Genomic DNA, 25,333 nt, shown 5'->3' on the forward strand with positions numbered 1-25,333 from the left:
AGCAAAGTCCAAAGAGATTGCAATTTCAGTTTAATCCACCTGAAAAGACAGAACAAATAATACAACAAATATTGTGGTTAAACTCAAATATACTAATTGATTAAAAAAAAACATTTTCGAATAAATATTTAAAAAAGGTATCATTTTAGTGAATGATATCATAAATAGGAATGGTGGAGCTATGTCACACATGCAGCTAACACAGACATGGAAATGTCTGCTCTACACAAAATTACAACCAACTAATTTCAGCGTTACCACAAAAATGGAAGAGGCAAGTAGAAAGGGAAAAAAGTAAGGAACTTGTATGTCGGCCCTGCATTAAAGAACATAAATGGTTAAAGAAAAGTGTGATAAATAAAAATATATACCAATTTCATTTAAGGACCAAAAAACGGACAGCTGTGCCATATAAATGGCTAAATAGTTGGTTAGAGATTTTCGATGTACCCATTCCATGGCACATGGTTTATGAATTGATACGCAAAACAACGCCGGATTCAAAACTGAATTACTATACAAAATTCTTGCAACCAATAGAATGTTATATATATGGGGGATACAACCTTCCGAGCTCTGCAGATTTTGCTGTGAGGAGGCAGAGTCATTAGATCATTTATTTTGGTATTATCCATATGTAGCTCGTTTTTGGTCACCGGGCCAGGGATAGCTGAAGAATTGCAACATTTGCCTAGAACTAATGCTGCAGATAGCAATACTGGGTGATTTAAAAAGCCATAGTCAATCAATCAATAATATAATAATTATTTTAGCAAAAATGTTTATCTTTAATTTGTAATCTGTAGAAGCTATGAGAATAGAAAGATTCAGTACTTTTGTGAAGCATCACAGCACAGTTGAAAAATATATGGCAAATAGAAATCCAAAATGGACGGTGTTAAGAGATAGATGGAAGGGGTTGAATGGAGCTGAAGGGTGGGACTAATAACAAGATAACCAATGTAAAACATACGGGGTCTGTACAATGTATATAGGTTCAGAAATTGTGTGAAATAGCACAGTTACAAATAGAAAACAAAAATCAGAAATAGAAGGACTAAAAATAAACAAAATATAACTATTGTAAAATAGATTGTGTCTGTAAAATGTGTATAAGATGTATAAACTGATGGTAGAAGCCTAAGTGTTATTGTTTATTAGTTTACTCCAATTGGGGGAAGTCCAAAGAGATCCTTGAAGAAAACCTGCTTCAGAGCGCTCAGGACCTCAGACTGGGGCGAAGGTTCACCTTCCAACAGGACAACGACCCTAAGCACACAGCCAAGACAATGCAGGAGTGGCTTCGGGACAAGTCTCTGAATGTCATTGAGTGTCCCAGCCAGAGCCTGGACTTGAACCCGATCTAACATCTCTGGAAAGACCTGGAAATAGCTGGGCAGCGACACTCCCCATTCAACCTTCCAGAGCTTAAGAAGATCTGCAGAGAAGAATGGGAGAAACTCCCCAAATACAGGTGTGCAAAGCTTGTAGCGTCATACCCAAAAAGACTAAAGGCTGTAATCGCTGCCAAGGCTGCTTCAACAAAATACTAAGTAAAGGGTCTGAAAACTTATGTAAATGTGATTTCTAAAAACCTGTTTTTGCTTTGTCATTATGGAGTATTGTGTGCAGATTGAGGGGGGAAAAAACAAATGTAATCTATTTTAGAAGGCTGCAATGTAACAAAATGTGGAAAAAGTCAAGGGGTCTAAATACTTTCCAAATGCACATTATGTGAAAACGGCGCATTTTTACAAAGAAAGTTACACCCGATTAATATAAAAAAATAAAAACATTTTAAAAACAGTGATTATCAAATACTATGAGATTAGCGGTGACGTGGGGAGCAAGAAAATAACCTCCCTCTGGCTAGAAACCCGTTGCAAATTTTTAAAATCTGTGTTTTTCTTCCTTTAATCCTACCCTGTAATCACACAGAGAAGCATTTTTCAGGAACTTTCTTCTTATCTTGTTAACCACGCTCCGTTTTCATATATGTAGACACTGGTATGGTGCTGGAGATAATGAGGTTGAAAAGTGGCAGAATTTCCCTTTAAAGCTTTTATGATAGGTCTAGTAGGAGGATTGGCCAATTGGTTTTCAACCTCGCATGGAGCAATTTTTCCAGCCCCACTTGGATAGTTTCTTTCTTATTAAACTTAAACTTGATTAAACTTGTCATTAGATCGTTCAATAAGATATTGATATTGTTTCTTCTCTGTCGTTATTAGTCCCCTGGCTACATTACGTTTTTAGGCTTTCAAAACTTTTTGAGAAGGAACTCCGATTAATTCATTGTTTAAACGGGAGAAAGCCATGCATGCATAAAATGATGAAAGCCCATAGTTATATTCGTAGCCTAGACTCAAGATAGTTCACAGAAATGACAAAATATTGGTTTCCTTACCCTGAAATCAGACTATGGACAAGGTATTACAGCAATCCAAGCTTTGGTTTAGTTTCCCTGGCACAATTTCCAAATGCTATTGTTTCAGAATTTGTGTTACAAATCCCAAGTCATGGTACCTATATTATAATTTTTCACGCATCATGTTCTAATCATCTATAAGTGACTGTTGAGCTTCACAATACATTTTAGATACTTTCGGAAGGAAGCAAAAAAAAGACATACATATCTTGAAGAAAAACAGTCCTAATGTTGGAAAAACAGCCTTGTCACCCAGAGTCACATTTGTTTATTTTGCAAGCTATAGAACACAATATTTTACAAAAGTAGGTTTTAAAAAGCACCATAGAGTTTAGTCTGCTTCAAGATAAAAATGAATTGCCAAGGAAAATCTGGTATCGTACAGACAACACTACTTTCGGGTTGAATTGGAAATGATGCCTCAAAAATACTAATATCGACTAGATCCCGACCGATTTATCGGGTGACCGATGTTATCGACCGATATTAGCCTTTTACGAATGTAGAATTCTGTGGCAACAGTCCTACAATCGACAAAAACATAGCTAAATACCAATACACTGAAAATGTATCCTATGTTGTTGTTTTCCAGCTGGCTAGCATGAGGCAGCTCAGTCTTCAGAGCCTAGGCACATTTTTTTCTGGAATCAGTGCAGTTTATCCTCCTTTCACTAGAGTAACAGTTTTTCCATTAAAAAATCTTGTCTTAGAGCCTCCCGAGTGGCGCATCGGTCTAAGGCACTGCATCTCAGTGCTTGAGGCGTCACTACAGACCTGGGCTCTATCCTAGGCTGTGCTACAGCCGGCCGCGACCAGGAGACCCATGAGGCAGCGCACAATTGGACCAGCGTCGTCCGGGTTAGCGGAGGGTTTCGCTGGCCGGGATGTCCTTGTCCCATCGCGCACTAGCAACTCCTGTGGCGGGCCGGGCACATGCACGCTGACTTCGGTCGCCAGTTTTACGGTGTTTTCTCCGGCACATTGGTGCGGCTGGCTTCCGGGTTAAGCGAGCAGTGTGTCAAGAAGCAGTGCGGCTTGGCAGGGCCGTGTTTCAGAGGACGCATAGCTCTCGACCTTCACCTCTCCCAAGTCCGTACGGGAGTTGCAGCGATGGGACAAGACTGCAACTACCAATTGGATATCACAAAAAAGGGGTAAAAGTAAAAATTAAATAAATATATGTTAGTACCAGTCAAAAGTTTGGACACACCTATTCATTCCAGGGTTATTTAATTTTTTTTTTTTTTTACTATTTTCTACATTGAAGAGAGGTAGAAGACAATAAGCTGAAAGGTACAGTACCTCAGGACTCTTACGATTCTGCATGATCTGTTTGTCTGTGTCCTTGCTGGCAAAGTATCTGGTGCATCCTCGATTCAAATACTATGAGGGACAAAGGAGAGCATACACAAACAATTAGCATTTCAGAAATGACACATCTGTAGACACAACCTATAAGCTAAACTATGTTGGATATGTTTATAATTGAGTGACAGAGACATTGGCATAACATTTGATTAGAATGAGACGGATCACGATTTGGGCAAATTGCTTATCGGACAAGAGACCAAAAGTGGATTGTGCAAAGTGAATGCCTTAGGGACAAAACGCATTTTTCATACGTCTGGTCCTGAAAATACAGTATCTTACCCTAAGCCAGTATATTTTTTATTAATAAAGGTTGTAGGGTAACAATGCATGCAAGAACAGTGGCTTTGTTTTTTGTCATGTTCAAAGATGAACTATCTAATATCCAAACGTGGTTTCACAGTTCACTTGGCTTTAATTGCATTGTAAACTCAGCAAAAAAAGAAACGGCCCTTTTTCAGGACCCTGTCTTTCAAAGATCATTCGTAAAAATCCAAATAACTTCATAGATCTTCATTGTAAAGGGTTTAAACACGGTTTCCCATGCTTAGTTCAATGAACCATAAACAATTAATGAACATGCACCTGTGGAACGGACGTTAAGACACTAACAGCTTACAGACGGTAGGCAATTAAGGTCACAGTTATGAAAACTTAGGACACTAAAGAGGCCTTTCTACTGACTCTGAAAAACACAAAAAAAAGATGCCCAGGGTCCCTGCTCATCTGTGTGAACATGCCTTAGGCATGCTGAAAGGAGGCATGAGGACTGCAGACGTGGCCAGGGCAATAAATTGCAATGTCCGAACTGTGAGATGCCTAAGACAGTGCTACAGGGCGTCAGATACAGGATGGCAACAACAACTGCCCGAGTTACATCAGGAACGCACAATCCCTCCATCAGTGCTCAGACTGTCCGCAATAGGCTGAGAGAGGCTGGACTGAGGGCTTGTAGGCCTGTTGTAAGGCAGGTCCTCACCAGACATCACCGTCAACAACGTCGCCTATGGGCACAAACCCACCGTCGCAGGACCAGACAGGACTGGCAAAAAAGTTCTCTTCACTAACAAGTCACAGTTTTGTCTCACCAGGGGTGATGGTCGGATTCGCGTTTATCGTCGAAGGAATGAGCATTACACCGAGGCCTGTACCCTCCTAGAGCGGGATTGATTTGGAGGTGGAGGGTCTGTCATGGTCTGGGGCGGTGTGTCACAGATCATCGGACTGAGCTTGTTGTCATTGCAGGCAATCTCAACGCTGTGCATTACAGGGAAGACATCCTCCTCCCTCATGTGGTACCCTTCCTGCAGGCTCATCCTGACATGACCCTCCAGCATGACAATGCCACCAGCCATACTGCTCGTTCTGTGCGTGATTTCGTGCAAGACAGGAATGTCAGTGTTCTGCCATGGCCAGCGAAGAGCCCGGATCTCAATGCCATTGAGCAAGTCTGGGACCTGTTGGATTGGAGGGTGAGGGCTAGGGCCATTCCCCCCAGAAATGTCAGTGAACTTGCAGGTGCCTTGGTGGAAGAGTGGGGTAACGTCTCACAGCAAGAACTGGCAAATCTGGTGCAGTCCATGAGGAGGAGATGCCCTGCAGTACTGAATGCAGCTGGTGGCCACACCAGATACTGACTGTTACTTTTGATTTTGACCCCCCCTTTGTTCAGGGACACTATTCAATTTCTGTTAGTCACATGTCTGTGGAACTTGTTCAGTATATGTCTCAGCTGTTCAATCTTGTTATGTTCATACAAATATTTACACATGTTAAGTTTGCTGAAAATAAACACAGTTGACCGTGAGAGGACGTTTCTTTTTTTGCTGAGTTTAGTTTATTGCTTCTGTTGATGTGACTGTCACTGTGGAGACTTGCTATAATCATACCGTGAAAAATACCCAAAATAACAACTATAATTGTGGTGGACCCCTGTAGCTCACTTGGTAGAACATGGTGCTATTTTACTCACATTAGGCTGTCAACCATGTCCAATCATCTCCATGTGCATGTTTCAAAAGCCAGTCATGTATAACTTCTCATTATTTGGAAGAAGGACACAGCCTCTACCGACACACACGTCCATCTTTCCATCTTTCGAAAGATGGAGGGGTGCGACACTATTGGTTGACTCAGACAAGCACCTGGAAATAAAATAGAGACGTCCAGACACTACACGATCGAGACAGAACTGTAGCTAGCTAGCCAGCCAACCAACCAACCTACCTTCTCCTGGACTATCAGCTTTTCATACCACAAGGTATGATTAAAAACATGCAAGCTACTGCAATGGTGATATTTACTATTATATATTTTTTAAATGTATCCTTTATTCAAATAGGCAAGTCAGTTAAGAACAAATTCTTATTTACAATGACGGCCTACCAGGGAACAGTGGGTTATCTGCCTTATTCAGGGGCAGAATGACCGATTTTTACCATGTCAGGTCGGAGAGTCCATCCGGCAATCTTTCGGTTACTGGCCCAACGCTCTAACCACTAGGCTACCTGCTGCCCCATAAATATTAACCAGAGCCAACTTGTTCTCAGACAGCAGAATTTAAATATCAACCGCTAACTTGTGGCTATCAATAGTTGTTGCTTAACTTAGCTGCGAGGCAAGCTAGCTAGCTAGCATGGTAATGGTACAGTAAAGTTACAGTAGCTATAGCATTCATTTTCATAGGTTAGTGAGAACTGTCAAAGTTGGTTATATCTAAAATATAATGCAATCTGCTAATGTTACCAAGGTTAAGTTAGTCCATTTTAGTAAATGCTATTCAGCTAGCTAAGTTCATTAGCTATCTAGAAAACAGCTTACAGTATGGTCATGTATATCATTTGGTAATGTTACAGTAGCATTATTTTTCAAATGGGGGGGGCTTTCAGAGTTAGCGTCACCTCATTGACTAGCTAGCTAGGTAGCTATATTATTATGCCAGCTAAGTTAGATAATGCTTTGATGTCAATGCTTTGATATCCAGGGGACAAACTATGATTATAAACATCTCTAGCCATAGCTAACATTACCTATGTAAAATCAGTCAGTCCCTGATATAGCGAGACTTAAGTGCAAATCAATCCCAGAACAACAGCAAACAACCTTGTGAAGATGCTGAAGGAAACAAGTACAAAAGTATCTATATCCACAGTAAAACGAGTCCTATATCAACATAACCTGAAAGGTCGCTCAGCAAGGAAGAAGCCACTGCTCCAAAACCGCCAAAAAAAGCCAGACTACGTTTTGCAACTGCACATGGGGACAAAGATCATACTTTTTGGAGAAATGTCCTCTGGTCTGATGAAACAAAAATAAAACCGTTTGGCCATAATGACCATCGTTATGTTTGGAGGAAAAAGGGGGAGGCTTGCAAGCCGAAGAACACCATCCCAATTGTGAAGCACAGGGGTGGCAGCATCATGTTGTGGGGGTGCTTTGCTGCAGGAGGGACTGGTGCACTTCACAAAATAGATGGCATCATGAGGTAGGATAATTATGTGGATATATTGAAGCAACATCTCAAGACATCAGTCAGGAAGTAAAAGCTTGGTCGCAAATGGGTCTTCCAAAGTTGTGGCAAAATGGCTTAAGGACAACAAAGTCAAGGTATTGGAGTGGCCATCACAAAGCCCTGACCTCAATTCTATAGAAACTTTGTGGGCAGAACTGAAAAAGTGTGTGCGAGCAAGGAGGCCTACAACCTGACTCAGTTACACCAGCTCTGTCAGGAGGAATGGGCCAAAATTCACCTAACTTATTGTGGGAAACTTGTGGAAGGCTATCCGAAATGTTTGACCCATGTTAAACAATTTAAAGGCAATGTTAACAAATACTAATTGAGTGTATGTAAACTTCTGACCCACTTGGAATGTGATGAAAGAAATAAAAGCTGAAATAAATAATTCTCTCTACTATTATTCTGACATTTCACATTTTTTAAATAAAGTGTTGTTTCTAACTGACCTAAGACAGAATTTCTACTAGGATTAAATGTCAGGAATTGTGAAAAACTGAGTTTAAATGTATTTGGCTAAGGTGTATGTAAACTTCAGACTTCAACTGTATGTTATTTTCCAAAAAGCTTAAAAATGTATTGGATGATCTATGCATATTTACATTGGATGGTTCCCACATTGATCGTGTCCCCACTTATAAATATCTGGGTATCTGGATTGACGAAAAGCTATCTTTCAAAAAGCATATTGATGAGTTGGTTAAGAATAATTAAAATGTGCTTCCTTTAAAGGATAGGGCATGCCTTTGGTTAAATAGCAGAAAACAAATAATTCAGTAGACATTCATTCCGGCTTTAGACTGTGGCGATATCGTCCATATGAATGCAGCTGCCACTGTATTGAAGCCATTGGACGCAGTTATCATCGGGCACTACGCTTTATTATGGGCGATAGGTTCAGTACACATCACACTGCATTCTGTATCAGAAAGTAGTCTGGCCCTCTCTTAAGTCTCGTTGTTTATAACGCCCTCTTGTGCAAACTTCCGCCATACCTTACTTCATCTTTAAATTACAGACATACGAGTCACCAGACCCGATCTCAGGGATGGCTAACTCTGGAGGTCCCTTCAGTCTCCACTGGGTTAGGTAAATGTGTGTTTAGTATTTTTTTGCACCTTCCTTGTGGAATGATCTCCAGAACTCTAAGGTTGGATGTTTTGGTGCCGCTGGGACGGTTCAGATAGTTGACTTTTTTACTGAGGAATGTGTTTGCTTTTCATGATCGTGTTTTGTAAGTTACAGTGAGGGAAAAAAGTATTTGATCCCCTGCTGATTTTGTACGTTTGCCCACTGACAAAGGAATGACCAGTCTATGATTTTAATGGTAGGTTTATTTGAACAGTGAGAGACAGAATAACAACAAAAAAATCCAGAAAAACCCATGTCAAAAATGTTATAAAATGATTTGCATTTTAATGAGGGAAATAAGTATTTGACCCCTCTGCAAAACATGACTTAGTACTTGGTGGCAAAACCCTTGTTGGCAATCACAGACGTTTCTTGTAGTTGGCCACCAGGTTTGCAAGCATCTCAGGAGGGATTTTGTCACACTCCTCTTTGCAGATCTTCTCCAAGTCATTAAGGTTTCGAGGCTGACGTTTGGCAACTCGAAACTTCAGCTCCCTCCACAGATTTTCTATGGGATTAAGGTCTGGAGACTGGCTAGGCCACTCCAGGACCTTAATTTGCTTCTTCTTGAGCCACTCCTTTGTTGCCTTGGCCGTGTGTTTTGGGTCATTGTCATGCTGGAATACCCATCCACGACCCATTTTCAATGCCCTGGCTGAGGGAAGGAGGTTCTCACCCAAGATTTGACGGTACATGGCCCCGTCCATCGTCCCTTTGATGCGGTGAAGTTGTCCTGTCCCCTTAGCAGAAAAACACCACCAAAGCATAATGTTTCCACCTTCATGTTTGACGTGGGGATAGTGTTCTTGAGGTCATAGGCAGCATTCCTCCTCCTCCAAACGCGGCGAGTCGAGTTGATGCCAAAGAGCTCCATTTTGGTATCATCTGACCACAACACTTTCACCCAGTTGTCCTCTGAATCATTCAGATGTTCATTGGCAAACTTCAGACGGGCATGTATATGTGCTTTCTTGAGTAGGGGGACCTTGCGGGCGCTGCAGGATTTCAGTCCTTCACGGCGTAGTGTGTTACCAATTGTTTTCTTGGTGACTATGGTCCCAGCTGCCTTGAGATCATTGACAAGATCCTCCCGTGTAGTTCTGGGCTGATTCCTCACCGTTCTCATGATCATTGCAACTCCACGAGGTGAGATCTTGCATGGAGCCCCAGGCCGAGGGAGATTGACAGTTCTTTTGTGTTTCTTCCATTTGCGAATAATCGCACCAACTGTTGTCACCTTCTCACCAAGCTGCTTGGCGATGGTCTTGTAGCCCATTCCAGCCTTGTGTAGGTCTACAATCTTGTCCCTGACATCCTTGGAGAGCTCTTTGGTCTTGGCCATGGTGGAGAGTTTGGAATCTGATTGATTGATTGCTTCTGTGGACAGGTGTCTTTTATACAGCTAACAAACTGAGATTAGGAGCACTCCCTTTAAGAGTGTGCTCCTAATCTCAGCTTGTTACCTGTATAAAAGACACCTGGAAGCCAGAAATCTTTCTGATTGAGAGGGGGTCAAATACTTATTTCCCTCATTAAAATGCAAATAAATGTATAACATTTTTGACATGCGTTTTTCGGGATTATTTTGTTGTTATTCTGTCTCTCACTGTTCAAATAAACCTACCATTAAAATTATAGACTGATCATTTCTTTGTCAGTGGGCAAACGTACAAAATCAGCAGGGGATCAAATACTTTTTCCCCTCACTGTACTTCTTTTAAATTGCTTATACATCTATATTGCATTAGAATTGCAAATATTGTGAATTTGTATGACTGTGTGCAGGGCTCCCTTGAAAAATAGGCCTTGGTCTCAATAACGTTCCGTTTAACCCCCTTGGCCTATATGGATAGGGCTAAATTGAAATATTTCTTACAGAAGAAATATCGAAAAGAATATGCATAACCATCATGGTAATTAAAAGGGAACAGTTTGGAGATTATGGGGAAATTATTTGAGTAACGTTCAGAACAGTTAATCTGAAACAAGACTGAATCCAAACATTACACTGTTGATTTTATGTGGAGTCAAAATTGTCTATACTTTTTGCCGCATTTGTTGATAACAAAATCTGAAAATACCCTGGATACATTCAGTAACATGAAAAGAATGTTCTTGGAAAATTTTGGGTAGGTGCAACATAATACAAAAATATAACAAGGTTTGTATTGAGGTCTAACTGGTGTTTTAAAGTGGCCACACACAGTCTCCAAAGTGTGCCAGTTCCTAAGTAATTCTAATGCCCTTTTCTGACTGAAAGAAGATTCTTAAACTATAAGGTGCTTTTTTCAGCTCCCCGAACTGTGCCGTTGACGAACTAGAGCGAGCACGCTTGGAGATGTTTTGTTTGGACCACAGCCCTGCATCCCTGCCTTTACACAATTGTTCTTGTCGTTTACACGACCCAAAAACAGTCCATTATTAACCATAATCTGGGTCAGGTGGACATAATTTGAAAGCTTGTTCTATTGCCAACATGACTAGCTAAATAAGAAAATACAATCTTATTGTGTTAGGCTTTCAAAAGGTAATTCAGAGAAACAGATTGTAATATTTGTGCACATAGAATGGAGTCCATTCAGATGCGTGGTCCGTTGCCAATTTTCTTCACAATACAACAAGCCAAGGCTCATTTTGTTTAGGACAACCCAGGGTATTATGCCATGTCATCTTGTAACTGTACATCAAACATATTGATCATAAATGTTGACACTGTATACTATGTGAGTTTTACGATATGGAAATATGAAGTGCACATTTGGACTCACAGGTGCTTTGCTTGCTTGTATAACATCAAAGTGCTAATTATTATAATCATCACATCATCTTTCAAAATACATAGAGTCCACGTAACTTACAGTATTTCCCTCACTCAGACAACAAAACGTTTGCAAAATGTCCCAATTAGCGGGAGGGACGGGGGCAACTTCTTGTCAGAACCCAGTCAGGCATGGGGAACAGGGAGTTCACACACGAGTGCTATTTGCAGCATTCTTTGAAAGGACTCTTGCCTTCCATCCTCTCAACCTGGTATCGAAAGACGCTCTCTAGTTACACTCCACAGTAATACACAGGTCACCCTCTAGATTGTGCAGTATGCCCGCTTGTGTATGCATAGTGTGTGTGTACCACTGACCCTGAAGCTGTCAGGGGAGTCAAGGTGCAGCCTCTGTCTGATGTCCTCGGAGGCGCCGGCACATAGCCTGTAGAAAATGTGGTAGTTCCTCTCCTCTTTACTCTGCATGCAAATCCTTGACTTCTCCAGCAGGTAGTGGGACACGAAGCCACCCACCACTTTATTCTGTCACACACACGCACACACACAATGTGGGCCAATGAAGCAAGAATGAAATTTACCAAAACACAGAATTTACTTTTTAGGCTGAAATTGCATTAGCCACAGAAAATGATGGCTAACCTTTTCATTGAAGTGGATTTCCACAAATTTCCCAAAACGACTGCTGTTGTTATTTCTGACTGTCTTGGCGTTTCCAAAGGCCTCAAGCAGGGGGTTTGCTGAAATGTACAGGCACAAAATAAGTATTGGGATCTCTTCCACTTTGGATGGCCAAAGAACGATTTGGAAGTTATTGGTGAAGTTATTTGTTAAATCCTACCTTGAACAATTCTCTCATCAATATCTTGACCCGTTCCGTATGATGTTGTTAAATATCTATAGGATAAAGAATAGCAATGATGCTACAGTATATGACGTTAATCTTTGGACTAGGGCTATTAACTCAAGTTAACTTTTTGTAATTTGAGTGGACACATTTTTTCATCATGATTAATCGCATTGTCTGAAAGCGTTCAAAATACACTGAAAACATCCAAAATACATAATCTATACAGCTAAAAACGAGGTTAAAGAAAGTGTGCGTTTATCAATTTACCCGATTTTGCTAACGTCAATATTCTTGTAATACTTCAATTACAGCTCAATTTGAGCAAATTCAGAATTTGCGTTGAATCGTAATTAGTAAGCAAATCCTGCGATTAACTCCATAAAAAAAAAATATATATATATATATATATATATATATTGTTTGACAGCCCTACTTTGGAGATGAGTGAAATTACAGAAAACATGACACAACATCGAGCTCGACAAACAGGGCTGCCCGCTGGCCCAGGGAGGTTGAGGAAACCCTCTGGGTCTGTCAATCATCCACGTCAGTGGCCCACTTGTGCCAGTGATACAAATATTGTAATAATGCTATTTTCAATCTAGGCTATATAATAATTGATAAAAAAAATAAAGAAATTCCTAAAGCTATTAGGTATGTGGATTATTTATCACGCGCGCACAGCACACTGCCTATTTTGAGCGGAAAATCTGTTGGGCAAGAGTGCACAGCTCTCAACTGGTTGTCGTGTGGAATAGCTCACAGCATAATGACAGCTGTATGGTAGGTACTAGGAAATACTTCTTAACTTATATCTACCAGTAAAAAATTGGTCTCCTGACATGGTTTAAGCATTGATGTGGACTTGTGAAAACCTGAAAAATACTCAGAATCCTGGAAAAACTAAAACAGGAAAACTGAATTTAGCAAAAGATAAGAGATTTTATAGCCTGCTGACTGTTCAAAATCGCTAACAATAACAGCCTCCCTCCAAACAATCAATGTAACTATGACATTGTTAAGTTAAAATGTAATTATTTGTGTCTAGAGGGTAGGTTATTATAGGCTATAGGATACTTGTTCGACCTGCAAATTAAAGATAAAATCCCCTGATATTGAAATTACACCTTTTCTGTTAGATTTTGCACTGGGAGAGTATTTTTTTTCAGTTCGGGCCAGCAGCTTTCAGTGGACACTATCAAGGCGTTTCACTGACAAATATACCTGAACGTCAAGCCCTAAACATGGTACGTTTGGTTAAAGGTAGAATCAACTATATGAAGTTGCAATGAACAGCACTGCAGATATTGAGATGAGTGCGATGCAAGACTTTGCTCTCACACAGTCACACAGAGTTACTGTGCACATGCAAGGGTGCGCTTCATGCTGCTTCAACGTGATAGCTACAGGACCAAAACAGCTGAGAAGTTTAGTCTTGCGCTACAACACTCTTAATTGTTGCGGAAATTGACCCATTGTTTACGTCGTGCATGCAACATTATCTCGCTCAGTCTATCTTTAATATTTTCAAGGTTGTCTGTAATAACTAACAAGATCATAGTAGTCAGTAGTATTTTAGGCCAGACCTGAGGACAAACTTTGTGTTTTCTGTCTTCCCGGCCCCAGATTCTCCAGACACTATGATAGACTGGCTCATCTTCAGCACCCTCATGTCCCGGTAAGCCTTGTCCGCTGAAAGACAGAAAGCCAAAAAAAAACATATAATCAATCAAGTAATGATCTGATGCTTCGGCAACACTTTTACATGACATAGTCCTAGGCTTTATTCAAATGTATGTCAAATGTAGCCATTGCTTTACATTTAAACACACTGCATTTATGACCAGTAACCAGGCAGTATAGCAGCCACTGATGTAATAGAGATGTCTGCCCTCACCGATGGCGTAGACGTGAGGTGGTAGAGTGCCCAGGGACCGGCCCTGATAAGACTTGATGGTCTCTGGAGCGTACAGTTTGGGTATGTCATTGTAAGGGTTCACCGCAATCAAGATGTTGGCCACATAAGTCTGTGTGGCAAAAAGTCACATTTTTAATCATCACATGAGCTAGAGCACCCGTGGCCAAACTCATTTCATGGAGGGCCGAGTGTCTGCGGGTTTTCACTCCTCCCTTGTTCTTGATTGAGAAATGAAGGTCACTAATTAGTAAAGAACTCCCCTCACCTGGTTGTCTAGGGCTTAATTGAAAGGAAAAAAACAAACATCCACAGACACTCGGACCTCCGTGGAATGAGTTTGACACCCGAGAGCTAGAGCATCTGAATTTCACAACTAGGCCTATGACCACCAGATGTCTCTTACAGGAAGAGAATGGTCTATCTTAAAGGCCTAGGATTAATCTACAATTGATTTGTAATGAGATGAGGACATCTTACATAAATCTTGTCTTTACTATACCGCACTCGGACGTTGTTTAAGAGTGTGCCTTCATTCAGGTACATAAGAGAACCTGAAAGAGAGAAAAACAGTCACTCATAAGAAAGCATCCTTTAAAGAGATTCTCCGGTACTTTTGAAAACTTTTTAGCCAGTAGTTATGAAAGTAGCACTCACGAGCCAGAAGTGGTCCACAAAAACTGCTTACTACGTCACATATGTGCAGATACTGGCGATAATGTGACAGATAATGTGCAGATACTGGCGCCGCAGAATTCTACGGCACGTTATTTAAGTGCCACCCACTCTGACCATTAATGCTAGTTTGACCACCAGAGGGCATCTTTGAGAAGCATTTGATAGCCTTCAATAGCAGCTGTAGTAGAAAATGTAAAACCTTTTTTGTAAGAACATAGTATACGGGACTGATTTTAAGAAATTTTGCTTCATTCATTTGCTTAATATTATGGGGTTTCTTATCCAAGAAAAACTAAAAACCCTCTGGGTTTCTGTTAGGATGGAAAGGAAAATATGGTGCTGTACAACGTGACTGTTGGGAGTAGGCTATTGGGAGTACTGTTGGGAGTACTTGGCTATTTAGCTAAAGAATCCCCGTGTTGTGCGGGCACGCGGTTGACAGGGGTTCAATTCCCCAACAGGGAGGAAGGAGTAGGGTGTCAAAGGCCAAAACATTTATTTCTGTTTTTAGAGGGAGAGAACCGCTGGGCCAATTGTGCGCCGCCCTATGTGCCTTCCAATCACGGTCGGATGTGATACATAATAATACTTTTTGTTGTATTATTTGTTTTGTCTTTTCTGGTGGATTAAACTGAAATTGCAACCAATCACGGCCGGTTGTGATACAGCCAACCTAACTTAGAAATACATTTGACGATAGAATTCTGCCCCTACCCTCCTTCTAGGCAAGTCTATTAATAGACTAATATATATAATAATAGCCAATAGATATAATGGCGCTGTACAACGTGATCGTGCCTGTTTTTGTAAGAGTATTTTCCAGTAAGCAACAATTTGTTTACCTTCATTAGACAACTTTGTTCCAATATTTCTGTAATTCAGTGATATTTATTCCCATAGTAATTTGTTATGGATCCATAACTAAATAAACATCTGCATTTTGAAAGAGTATTTTTATCACCATTTTATTAATGAAAGCATAAAGATATTGATGAAGAAATATTGTACTGCTGTTTTGAGTTAGAAATGTAACACTTCAGAGTACTTAATCATTGAATACATTGCAGGCAGGTGGATGTTCATACCTACAGTAGCCGGGATATAAAGAGTCTATTGTCCTGCTAATTGGGCCACAAGTGTTTGAAAACCTGTTTTCAAAATGCCACCAGCTGTCCATCACTACTGTAAATAAAAACACAGCATCTTGTTTATATTCTTTATTGTAACCACAATGTCACAAATAAATAACGTGACCGGCCAGGAGTGGGCTGCAGTAAGAGCAAAATAATCCTAACAAAATATAAGAATAAAAACCTTAGTGTAACAACAGTTTTAGTATGTAATACTGAAGTCATGCACAATTATCAGTTTCTATTTAGGTTTATGTCGCCCATTCATTGTCAGACACAGTAGGACCCGAAAGCATAATCAGTGCTCTAACTCCCCCTTGTGCTGGTCTGGAGCAATGAAGTGGTGACACAGGGTACCGTACTAAACCACAAATTACCTCGAAGTCATGCAGCATAATCGCAAAACTTTTAGCGGAGCAACCACTGTATGAACTACACACTGACACCTCTAGCCCAAAGCGGGAGGTTTAAAAATAATAATCTTAGTCACCCAAGTACCGGAGCATGTCTTTAAAAACATCTGCACATTAAGTTACATACAACAACATTAAGTCCATTCCAGTCAAGCCAACTTGAGGATAGATAAAAGTAAAGTGTGAACTTACAGTTGTCCTCCATATGTTTGTTGACATCCTCCTCAGCAGGGAACACTTGGTTCATAGAAGCCAGAAAGGTCTGCAACATCAAAAGCATTTCTGTTATAAACATTTACACCATCTAAACATTTTAATGTGAAGTCCTCCACCAGTAGCGGTACACTAAGAGCCAGACCATTTATTTATGTCTCATAAGGACCTCCTGAACATGTTCTAGTTCAATTTAGGAGATATATATAGATATACACTACCAGTCAAAAGTTTTAGAACCCTCATTCAAGGGTTTTTCTACAATTTTACTATTTTCTACATTGTATAATAATAGTGAAGACATCAAAACTATGAAATAACACATATGGAATCATGTAGTAACCAAAAAAGTGTTAAATCAAAATACATTTTATATTGAGATTCTTCAAATTGCCACCCTTTGCCTTGATGACAGCTTTGCACACTGAGGTAATCACCTGGAATGCATTATAATTAACAGGTATGCCTTCTTAAAAGTTAATTTGTGGAATTTCTTTCCTTCTTAATGCGTTTGAGCCAATCAGTTGTGTTCTGACAAGGTAGGGGGGTATACAGAAGATAGCCCTATTTGGTAAAATACCAAGTCCATATTATGGCAAGAACAGCTCAAATAAGTCAAGAGAAACAACAGTCCATCATTACTTTAAGACATGAAGATCAGTCAATATGGAAAATTTGAAGAACTTTGAAAGTTTCTTCAAGTGCAGTCGCAAAAACCATCAAGCGCTATGATGAAACTAGCTCTCATGGGGACCGCCACAGGAATGGAAGACCCCGAGTTACCACTGCTGCAGAGGATACGTTCATTAGAGCTACCAGCCTCAGAAATTGCAGCCCAAATAAATGCATCACAGAGTTCAAGTAACAGACACATCTCAAAATCAACTGTTCAGAGGAGACTGTGAATCAGGGCATCATGGTCAAATTGCTGCAAAGAAACCACTACTAAAGAACACCAATAAGAATAAGAGACTTGCTTGGACCAAGAAACACGAGCAATGGACATTAGACCGGTCAAAATCTGTCCAAATTGGAGATTTTTGATTCCTACCACCATGTCTTTGTGAGACGCGGTGTGGGTGAACGGATGATCTCCGCATGTGTATTTCCCACCGTAAAGCATGGAGGAGGTGGTGTTATGGTGTGTGGGTGCTTTGCTGGTGACACTGTCTGTGATTTATTTACAATTGAAGGCACACATAAGCAGCATGGCTACCACAGCATTCTGCAGCGATACGCCATCCCAGCTGGTTTGGGCTGGCGTGACGTTGTATTAGTTAATCATTCGATGAGCAGCAGTCGTCACCTTAACGGTTTATAATTGCGTAATTAAATGAATCAGGCAATTATTAACTCATAAACCTGGGGCACCATGGGAAAATTCGTTTTATTGAGTTTCTATTTCCCAAATTAACTCAAAGAATATCAGAATATCGATTTTACAACAGGCGCTAATTAATCAATTTCCTCTAGTCTCATTCTGAACGTTGCATAATCCGTGAATCTGCACAAACCTGGGTCCCACCAATGAGTTCGTACCACACCAATTTTAGTTTATTATTTATTTACTAGAAAGCTAAAATGATAATAAAAGATAAACATACACAAAAACACAGTCTAGGCTATTGATTAGAACTTAGTATAAAGGGCCAACACACTATGAAGCGTGTTAAGCAAAATAGGGATTTCAAAAAGAGAGAAAAAGAGAAAGTACACGAGAGAAACATACATTTGGGTGCATTTGTCAGCTATCCTTATTATAACCCTAACCTTGCCCCGAACTGCCGCTCTTATGGGTCAGAATATAATGATGTAATTACTTGAAGGTCTCCGTGGATTCTCCACGTGGACGGTTTAGGCTTCTCAATGACGCTCTTCTCTGGTGCAACTCTCTGGTTGTCCTCACGATGTCAGTGTCCTTTTGGCTTAGTGGCCTGATTTCTCGCCCTTGTTCTGAAAGGGATCTTCAGAGGACAGCCAGCTCTGTAGCTCAGAGCTCACAGCGTAGGAATGGAAACAGGGTAGACACCACGATTCGATGGGGAGTGGAGACCGGGTGGTCCGGCTTGAATTCACCCGCTTAGACACAGCTACTCATCCGTAGCATGGGTAGAAAAAAGATTTCTTTGTCTTCAACCTTGTGTTGCGTTCGTTGACTTTTCAGACCTTAGCTGCAGCACGGGTCACTTAGTCTGATATGTTCATTCTCAACTCACATGTCTAATACCCTCGGGTCAGAAGTGGGTGTAACCGCCTTTAGGGCAATTCTCTGGGCGTACCAAGTTAAGAGGCAAGGTCTAGATTTAACTCCAATCCAATTTTAGACAACTAACATCACATTTCATCTTTACCTAAACATTCTCTTTGATTTGGACATTTTCCACACAATGTCCAATGTATAAAAATCAAGCATATACTATGAAAACTCTTAAAGTTACAATGTTTCCATAATAACATTTAAACTTTAATAACCAGACAAAAATGACAATAATTTTCATAATACATCTATCGTCATGACCACCCTTGTGGCTGACGGAAACCATTGTTCCAAAGTCCCTTTATTGCATGTTTAATGTTCTGAGGCTGGTTCTCCATAGTGAGAGGACAAAGCATTTTTGTCTGTTGCCTAAGATTTACAATGGCGTGAGGGGTCATAAAACCCCCACATCTTCCTATCCCTTGAGATCCCTTCTCCTCTGGTGGGGATGAAAACTCTCTGCAGGATTGTGGTCATTGGTAACCTGAGCCGAGCAGGACAGTCATGACAGGGCTTAGTGGGACTATCATTTGTTTTTCAACAGGACAATGACTCAACACACCTCCAATCTGTGTAAGGGCTATTTGAACAAGAAGGAGAGTGATGGAGTGCTGCATCAGATGACCTGGCCTCCACAATCCCCCGACCTCAACCAAATTCAGATGGTTTGGGATGAGTCGAACAGCAGAGTGAAGGAAAAGCAGCAAACAAGTGCTCAGCATATGTGGGAACTCCTTCAAGACTGTTGGAAAAGCATTCCAGCTGAAGCTGGTTGAGAGAATGCCAAAATAGTGCAAAGCTGTCATCAAGGCAAAGGGTTGCTATTTGAAGAATCTCAAATAAATTATATTTCAATTTGTTTAACACTTTTATATATACTACATGATTCCATATGTGTTATTTCATAGTTTCGATATCTTCACTATTATTCAACAATGTAGAAAATAGTAAAAATAAAGAAAAACTTTTGACAGGTAGTGAAAATATATATATATATATATACATACATACATACACACACACGAAGTCGGAAGTTTACATACACCTTAGCCAATTACATTTAAACTAATTTTCACACAATTCCTGACATTTAATCCTCGTAAAAATTCCCTGTCTTAGGTCAATTAGAATCACCACTTTATTTTAAGAACGTGAAATGTCAGAATAATAGTAGAGAGAATGATTTATTTATTTCATCACATTCCCAGTGAGTCACAAGTTTACATACACTCAATTAGTATTTGGTAGCATTGTCTTTAAATTGTTTAACTTGGGTCAAACGTTTTGGGTAGCCTTCCACAAGCTTCACACAATAAGTTGGGTGAATTTTGGCCCATTCCTCCTGACAGAGCTGGTGTAACTGAATCAGGTTTGTAGGCCTCCTTGCTCACACAGGCTTTTCCAGTTCTGCCCACAAAATTTCTATAGCATTGAGGTCAGGGCTTTGTGATGGCCACTCCAATACCTTGACTTTGTTGTCCTTAAGCCATTTTGCCACAACTTTGGAAGTATGCTTGGAGTCATTGTCCATTTGGAAGACCCATTTGCGACCATGCTTTAACTTCCTGACTGATGTCTTGAGATGTTGCTTCAATATATGCAAATAATTTTCCTACCTCATGATGCCATCTATTGTGTGAAGTGCACCAGTCCCTCCTGCAGCAAAGCACCCCAGCAACACCGATCTTTCTCCCCATGTGCCGCTGCAAACCGTAGTCTGGCTTTTACATGGCGGTTTTGGAGCAGTGGCTTCTTCCTTGCTGAGCGGCCTTTCAGGTTATGTCGATATAGGACTCGTTTTATTGTGGATATTGATACTTTTGTACCTGTTTCCTCCAGCATCTTCACAAGGTCCTTTGCTGTTGTTCTGGGATTGATTTGCACTTTTCGCATTAAAGTATGTTCATCTCTAGGAGACAGAACGCGTCTCCTTCCTGAACGGTATGACGGCTGTGTGGTCCGATGGTGTTTATAAATGCGTACTATTATTTGTTTAGATGAACATGTTACTTTCAGGCATTTGGAAATTGCTCCCAAGGATGAACCAGACTTGTGGAGGTCTACAACTTGTTTTCTGAGGTCTTGGCTGATTTATTTTGATTTTCCCATGATGTCAAGCAAAGAGGCACTGAGTTTGAAGGTAGGCCTTGAAATACATCCACACGTACACCTCCAATTGACTCAAATGATGTCAATTAGCCTATCAAAAGCTTCCAAAGCCATGACATAATTTTAGTGAATTTTCAAAGCTGTTTAAAGGCACAGTCAACTTAGTGTATGTAAACTTCTGACCCACTGGAATTGTGATACAGTGAAATAATCTGTCTGTAATCAATTGTTGGAAAAATTACTTAAGTCATGCACAAAGTAGATATCCTAACCGACTTGCCAAAACTATAGTTTGTTAACAAGAAATTTGTGGAGTGGTTGAAAAACGAGGTTTAACGACTCCAACCTAAGTGTATGTAAACTTCCGACTTCAACTGTGTATATATAGCTAACAGCGTGGTTAGTTAGCTAAGTCTTAAGCCTTGTTTACATTGGCAGTTTGAAGTGAGTCAAAAAAAAAAAGCCTATCTGATTCAAATCTTTTTTTCCTTTTTTTTAAGTCTGAACGGTCAAAAAGCAAATAGAATCAGATATTTCAAGCCACCTTCATAGGTAGTTTGAAATAAGATACAAATCTGATTCCTGGCCATGGGACAAATCTGATATATTTGGCATAACTTGTTGCTTGCTAGCTACTCTGCTGACAGTTTAGAAAATACAGTGGCTTGCGAAAGTATTCACCCCCCTTGGCATTTTTACTATTTTGTTGCCTTACAACCTGGAATAAAAATGTATTTTTGGGGGGTTTGTATCATTTGATTTACACAACATGCCTACCACTTTGAAGATGCAAAACATTTTTTATTGTGAAACAAACAAGAAATAAGAGAAAAAAAGAACTTCAGCGTGCATAACTATTCACCCCCCCAAAGTCAATACTTTGTAGAGCCACGTTTTGCAGCAATTACAGCTGCAAGTCTCTTGGGGTATGTCTCTATAAGCTTGGCACATCCAGCCACTGGGATTTTTGCCCATTCTTCAAGTGAAAACTGCGCCTGCTCCTTCAAGTTGGATGGGTTCCGCTGGTGATCAGCAATCTTTAAGTCATACCACAGATTCTAAATTGGATTGAGGTCTGGGCTTTGACTAGGCCATTCCAATACATTAATTTGTTTCCCCTTAAACCACTCAAGTGTTGCTTTAGCAGTGTGCTTAGGGTCATTGTCCTGTTGGAAGGTGAATCTCCGTCCCAGTCTCAAATCTCTGGAAGACAAGCAGCTTTCCCTCAAGAACTTCCCTGTATTTAGCGCCATCCATCATTCCTTAAATTCTGACCAGTTTCCCAGTCCCTGCAGATGAAAAACATCCCTAAAGCTTGATGCTGCCACCACCATGCTTCACTGTGGGGAAGGTGTTCTCGGGGTGATCAGAGGTGTCGGGATTACGCCAGACATGGCGTTTTCCTTGATGGCCAAAAAGCTAAATTTAGTCTCATCTGACCAGAGTACCTTCTTCCATATGTTTGGGGAGTCTCCCACATGCCTTTTGGTGAACACCAAACGTATTTGCTTCTTTTTTTTGTGCCTTTTTTTCCCAAGGCCACTCTTATATAAAGCCCAGCTCTGTGGAGCGTACGGCTTAAAGTGGTCCGACGGACAGATACTCCAATCTCCAGTGTGGAGCTTTGCAGCTCCTTCAGGGTTATCTTTGGTCTCTTTGTTGCCTCTCTGATTAATGCCCTCCTTGCCTGGTCTGTGAGTTTTGGTGGGCGGCCCACTCTTGGCAGGTTTGTTGTGGTGCCATATTATTTCAATTTTTTAATAATAGATTTAATGGTGCTCCGTGGGATGTTCAAAGTTTCTGTTATTTTTTTAGAACCCAACCCTGATCTGTAATTCTCCACAACTTTGTCCCAGACCTGTTTGGAGAGCTCCTTGGTCTTCATGGTGCCGCGTGTTTTGTGGTGCCCCTTGCTTAGTGGTGTTGCAGACTGTGGGGCCTTCCAGAACAGGTGTGTATGTTATATATATATATATATATACACACACACACACACACACACACACACACACACACATAGACTGAGATCATGTGACACTTAGATTGCATACAGGTGGACTTTATTTAACTAATTATGTGACTTCTGAAGGTAACTGGTTGCACCAGATCTTATTTAGGGGCTTCAAAGCAAAGGGGTTGAATATAATACGCACGCACCACTTTTGTGTTATTTATTTATTTGAATACGTTTTTTTTTTCCTTTCACTTGACCAATTTGGACTATTTTGTGTATGTCCATTACATGAAATCCAAAACAAAATAGGAAAAATGGCAAGTGGGGTTAATACTGTTGCAAGGCACTGTAACATGTGGTATCCAACTAGCTTGTTAATTGTTTACAAATAAATTACTGAATGTGTTAGAAAGCTAAACAGTTGACTGCTGTGGCTAGCTAAAAAGGACTTATTTTGAATGTTGGATCATCTTATGCTTTGAGGCATTAACCTGTTGGGGATAGGGGGCAGTATTGACACGGCTGGATAAAAAACGTACCCGATTTAATCTGGTTACTACTCCTGCCCAGTAACTAGAATATGCATATAATTATTGGCTTTGGATAGAAAACACCCTAAAGTTTCTAAAACTGTTTGAATGGTGTCTGTGAGTATAACAGAACTCATTTGGCAGGCCAAAACCTGAGAAGATTCCATGCAGGAAGTGCCCTGTCTGACAATTTCTTGCCCTTCTTGATTATCTCTATCCATTACAGGGGATCTCTGCTGTTACGTGACACTTCCTACGGCTCCCATGGGCTCTCAGAAGGCGGCAAAAAGCTGAATCGTGGCTTTGCAGGCTCTGGCTGAAAAAAAGTTGCGCGTTTGGATAGTGGCTGGTTACAGTACTGTGAGACTCAGGCTCGTGCCCGAGTCGACCCCATGCTTTATTTTCTTTCGTCTGTTTACCTAAACGCAGATTCCCGGTCGGAATATTATCGCTTTTTTACGAGGAAAATGGCATAAAAATTGATTTTAAACAGCGGTTGACATGCTTCGAAGTACGGTAATGGAATATTTAGAAATCTTTTGTCACGAAATGCGCCATGCTCGTGACCCTTATTTACACTTCGGATAGTGTCTTGAACGCACGAACAAAACGCCGTTATTTGGATATAACAATGGAATATTTTGAACCAAACCAACATTTGTTATTGAAGTAGCAGTCCTGGGAGTGCATTCTGACGAAGAACACCAAAGGTAATCAAACTTTTCTAATAGTAAATCGGAGTTTGGTCAGGGCTAAACTTGGTGGGTGTCTAAATAGCTAGCCGTGATGGCTGGGCTATCTACTCAGAATATTGCAAAATGTGCTTTCACCGAAAAGCTATTTTAAAATCGGACACCTCGATTGCACAAAGGAGTTCTGTATCTCTAATTCTTAAAATAATTGTTATGTTTTTTGTGAACGTTTATCGTGAGTAATTTAGTAAATTCACCGGAGGTTTGCGGGGGTATGCTAGTTCTGAACGTCACATGCTAATGTAAAAAGCTGTTTTTTGATATAAATATGAACTTGATTGAACAAAACATGCATGTATTGTATAACATAATGTCCTAGGTGTGTCATCTGATGAAGATCATCAAAGGTTAGTGCTGCATTTAGCTGTGGTTTTGTTTTTTTGTGACATTATATGCTAGCTTGAAAAATGGGTGTCTGATTATTTCTGGCTGGGTACTCTGCTGACATAATCTAATGTTTTGCTTTCGCTGTAAAGCCTTTTTGAAATCGGACAGTGTGGTTAGATAAAGGAGAGTCTTGTCTTTAAAATGCTGGAAAATAGTCATATGTTTGAAAAATTGACGTTTTTGTATTTTTGAGGAATTTGTAATTCGCGCCACGCCTATCATTGGATATTGGAGCAGGTGTTCCGCTAGCGGAACGTCTAGATGTAAGAGGTTAAACCCTTTACAATAAAGATCTGTGAAGTTATTTGGATTTTTATGAATTATCTTTGATAGACAGGGTCCTGAAAAAGAGATATTTAATTTTTTACATATATACAGTGCATTCTGAAATTCGTAACTTTTTCCACATTTTGTTTTGTTACTGCCTTATTCTAAAATTGATTAAATTGTCCCCCCCTCATCAATCTACACAAAATACCCCATAATGTCAAAGTGTAATTTTGTTTGTGGATTTAAAAAAGAATTAATACATTTAAAGCTGAAATGTCTTGAGTCAACCCGTTTCAACACTAATAAGGTCCCTTAATCGAGTAGTGAATTTCAAGCACAGACTTAACCACAAAGATCACAGAGGTTTTTCAATGCCTCGAAAAAAAGCAGACGTTGAATATAATCCCTTTCAGCATGGTGAAGTTATTAATTAGGCTTTGGATGGTGTATCAACCCAGTCACGATAAAACATTTTTTTTTTAAGACGATAAATAAAACTGTTGCTGGCCAAAATGGCCGTAAGAAAAAATATCACATTGCAAATTAATGCTTTTTATTAATTGTTGGAAATACCAGTCAAGTATTTGTCATGCTTATCGGTCTATCCGTTCATTTGGCCTGTGTGCATTTTCTTTAGTCATCATGCATCTTATTTATC

The 25,333-nt window shown here is 40.2% G+C and overlaps 1 protein-coding gene across 7 annotated transcripts in view; it reads right to left on the reverse strand.

Annotated features, from left to right (window-relative positions):
* Positions 1–25,333, reverse strand: part of myo6b (myosin VIb) — a 95,491-nt gene that overhangs the window by 48,984 nt on the left and 21,174 nt on the right. For all 7 annotated transcript variants that reach the window (XR_006770920.1, XM_014210178.2, XM_014210177.2 and 4 more), the window contains exons 3-10: positions 16,396–16,465; positions 14,463–14,536; positions 13,965–14,094; positions 13,654–13,759; positions 12,059–12,114; positions 11,860–11,957; positions 11,578–11,742; positions 3,731–3,811 (exon numbers count right to left, since the gene is read on the reverse strand). Coding sequence is in view for 6 of the 7 variants with exons in the window: in XM_014210178.2 (XP_014065653.1) it covers positions 3,731–3,811; positions 11,578–11,742; positions 11,860–11,957; positions 12,059–12,114; positions 13,654–13,759; positions 13,965–14,094; positions 14,463–14,536; positions 16,396–16,465 (780 nt within the window). In the remaining variant the exon portion in view is untranslated. The remainder of the gene's footprint in view (positions 1–3,730; positions 3,812–11,577; positions 11,743–11,859; positions 11,958–12,058; positions 12,115–13,653; positions 13,760–13,964; positions 14,095–14,462; positions 14,537–16,395; positions 16,466–25,333) is intronic.

Source organism: Salmo salar, chromosome ssa09 (genome assembly GCF_905237065.1).
Source record: "Salmo salar chromosome ssa09, Ssal_v3.1, whole genome shotgun sequence".
NCBI lineage: Eukaryota > Metazoa > Chordata > Actinopteri > Salmoniformes > Salmonidae > Salmo > Salmo salar.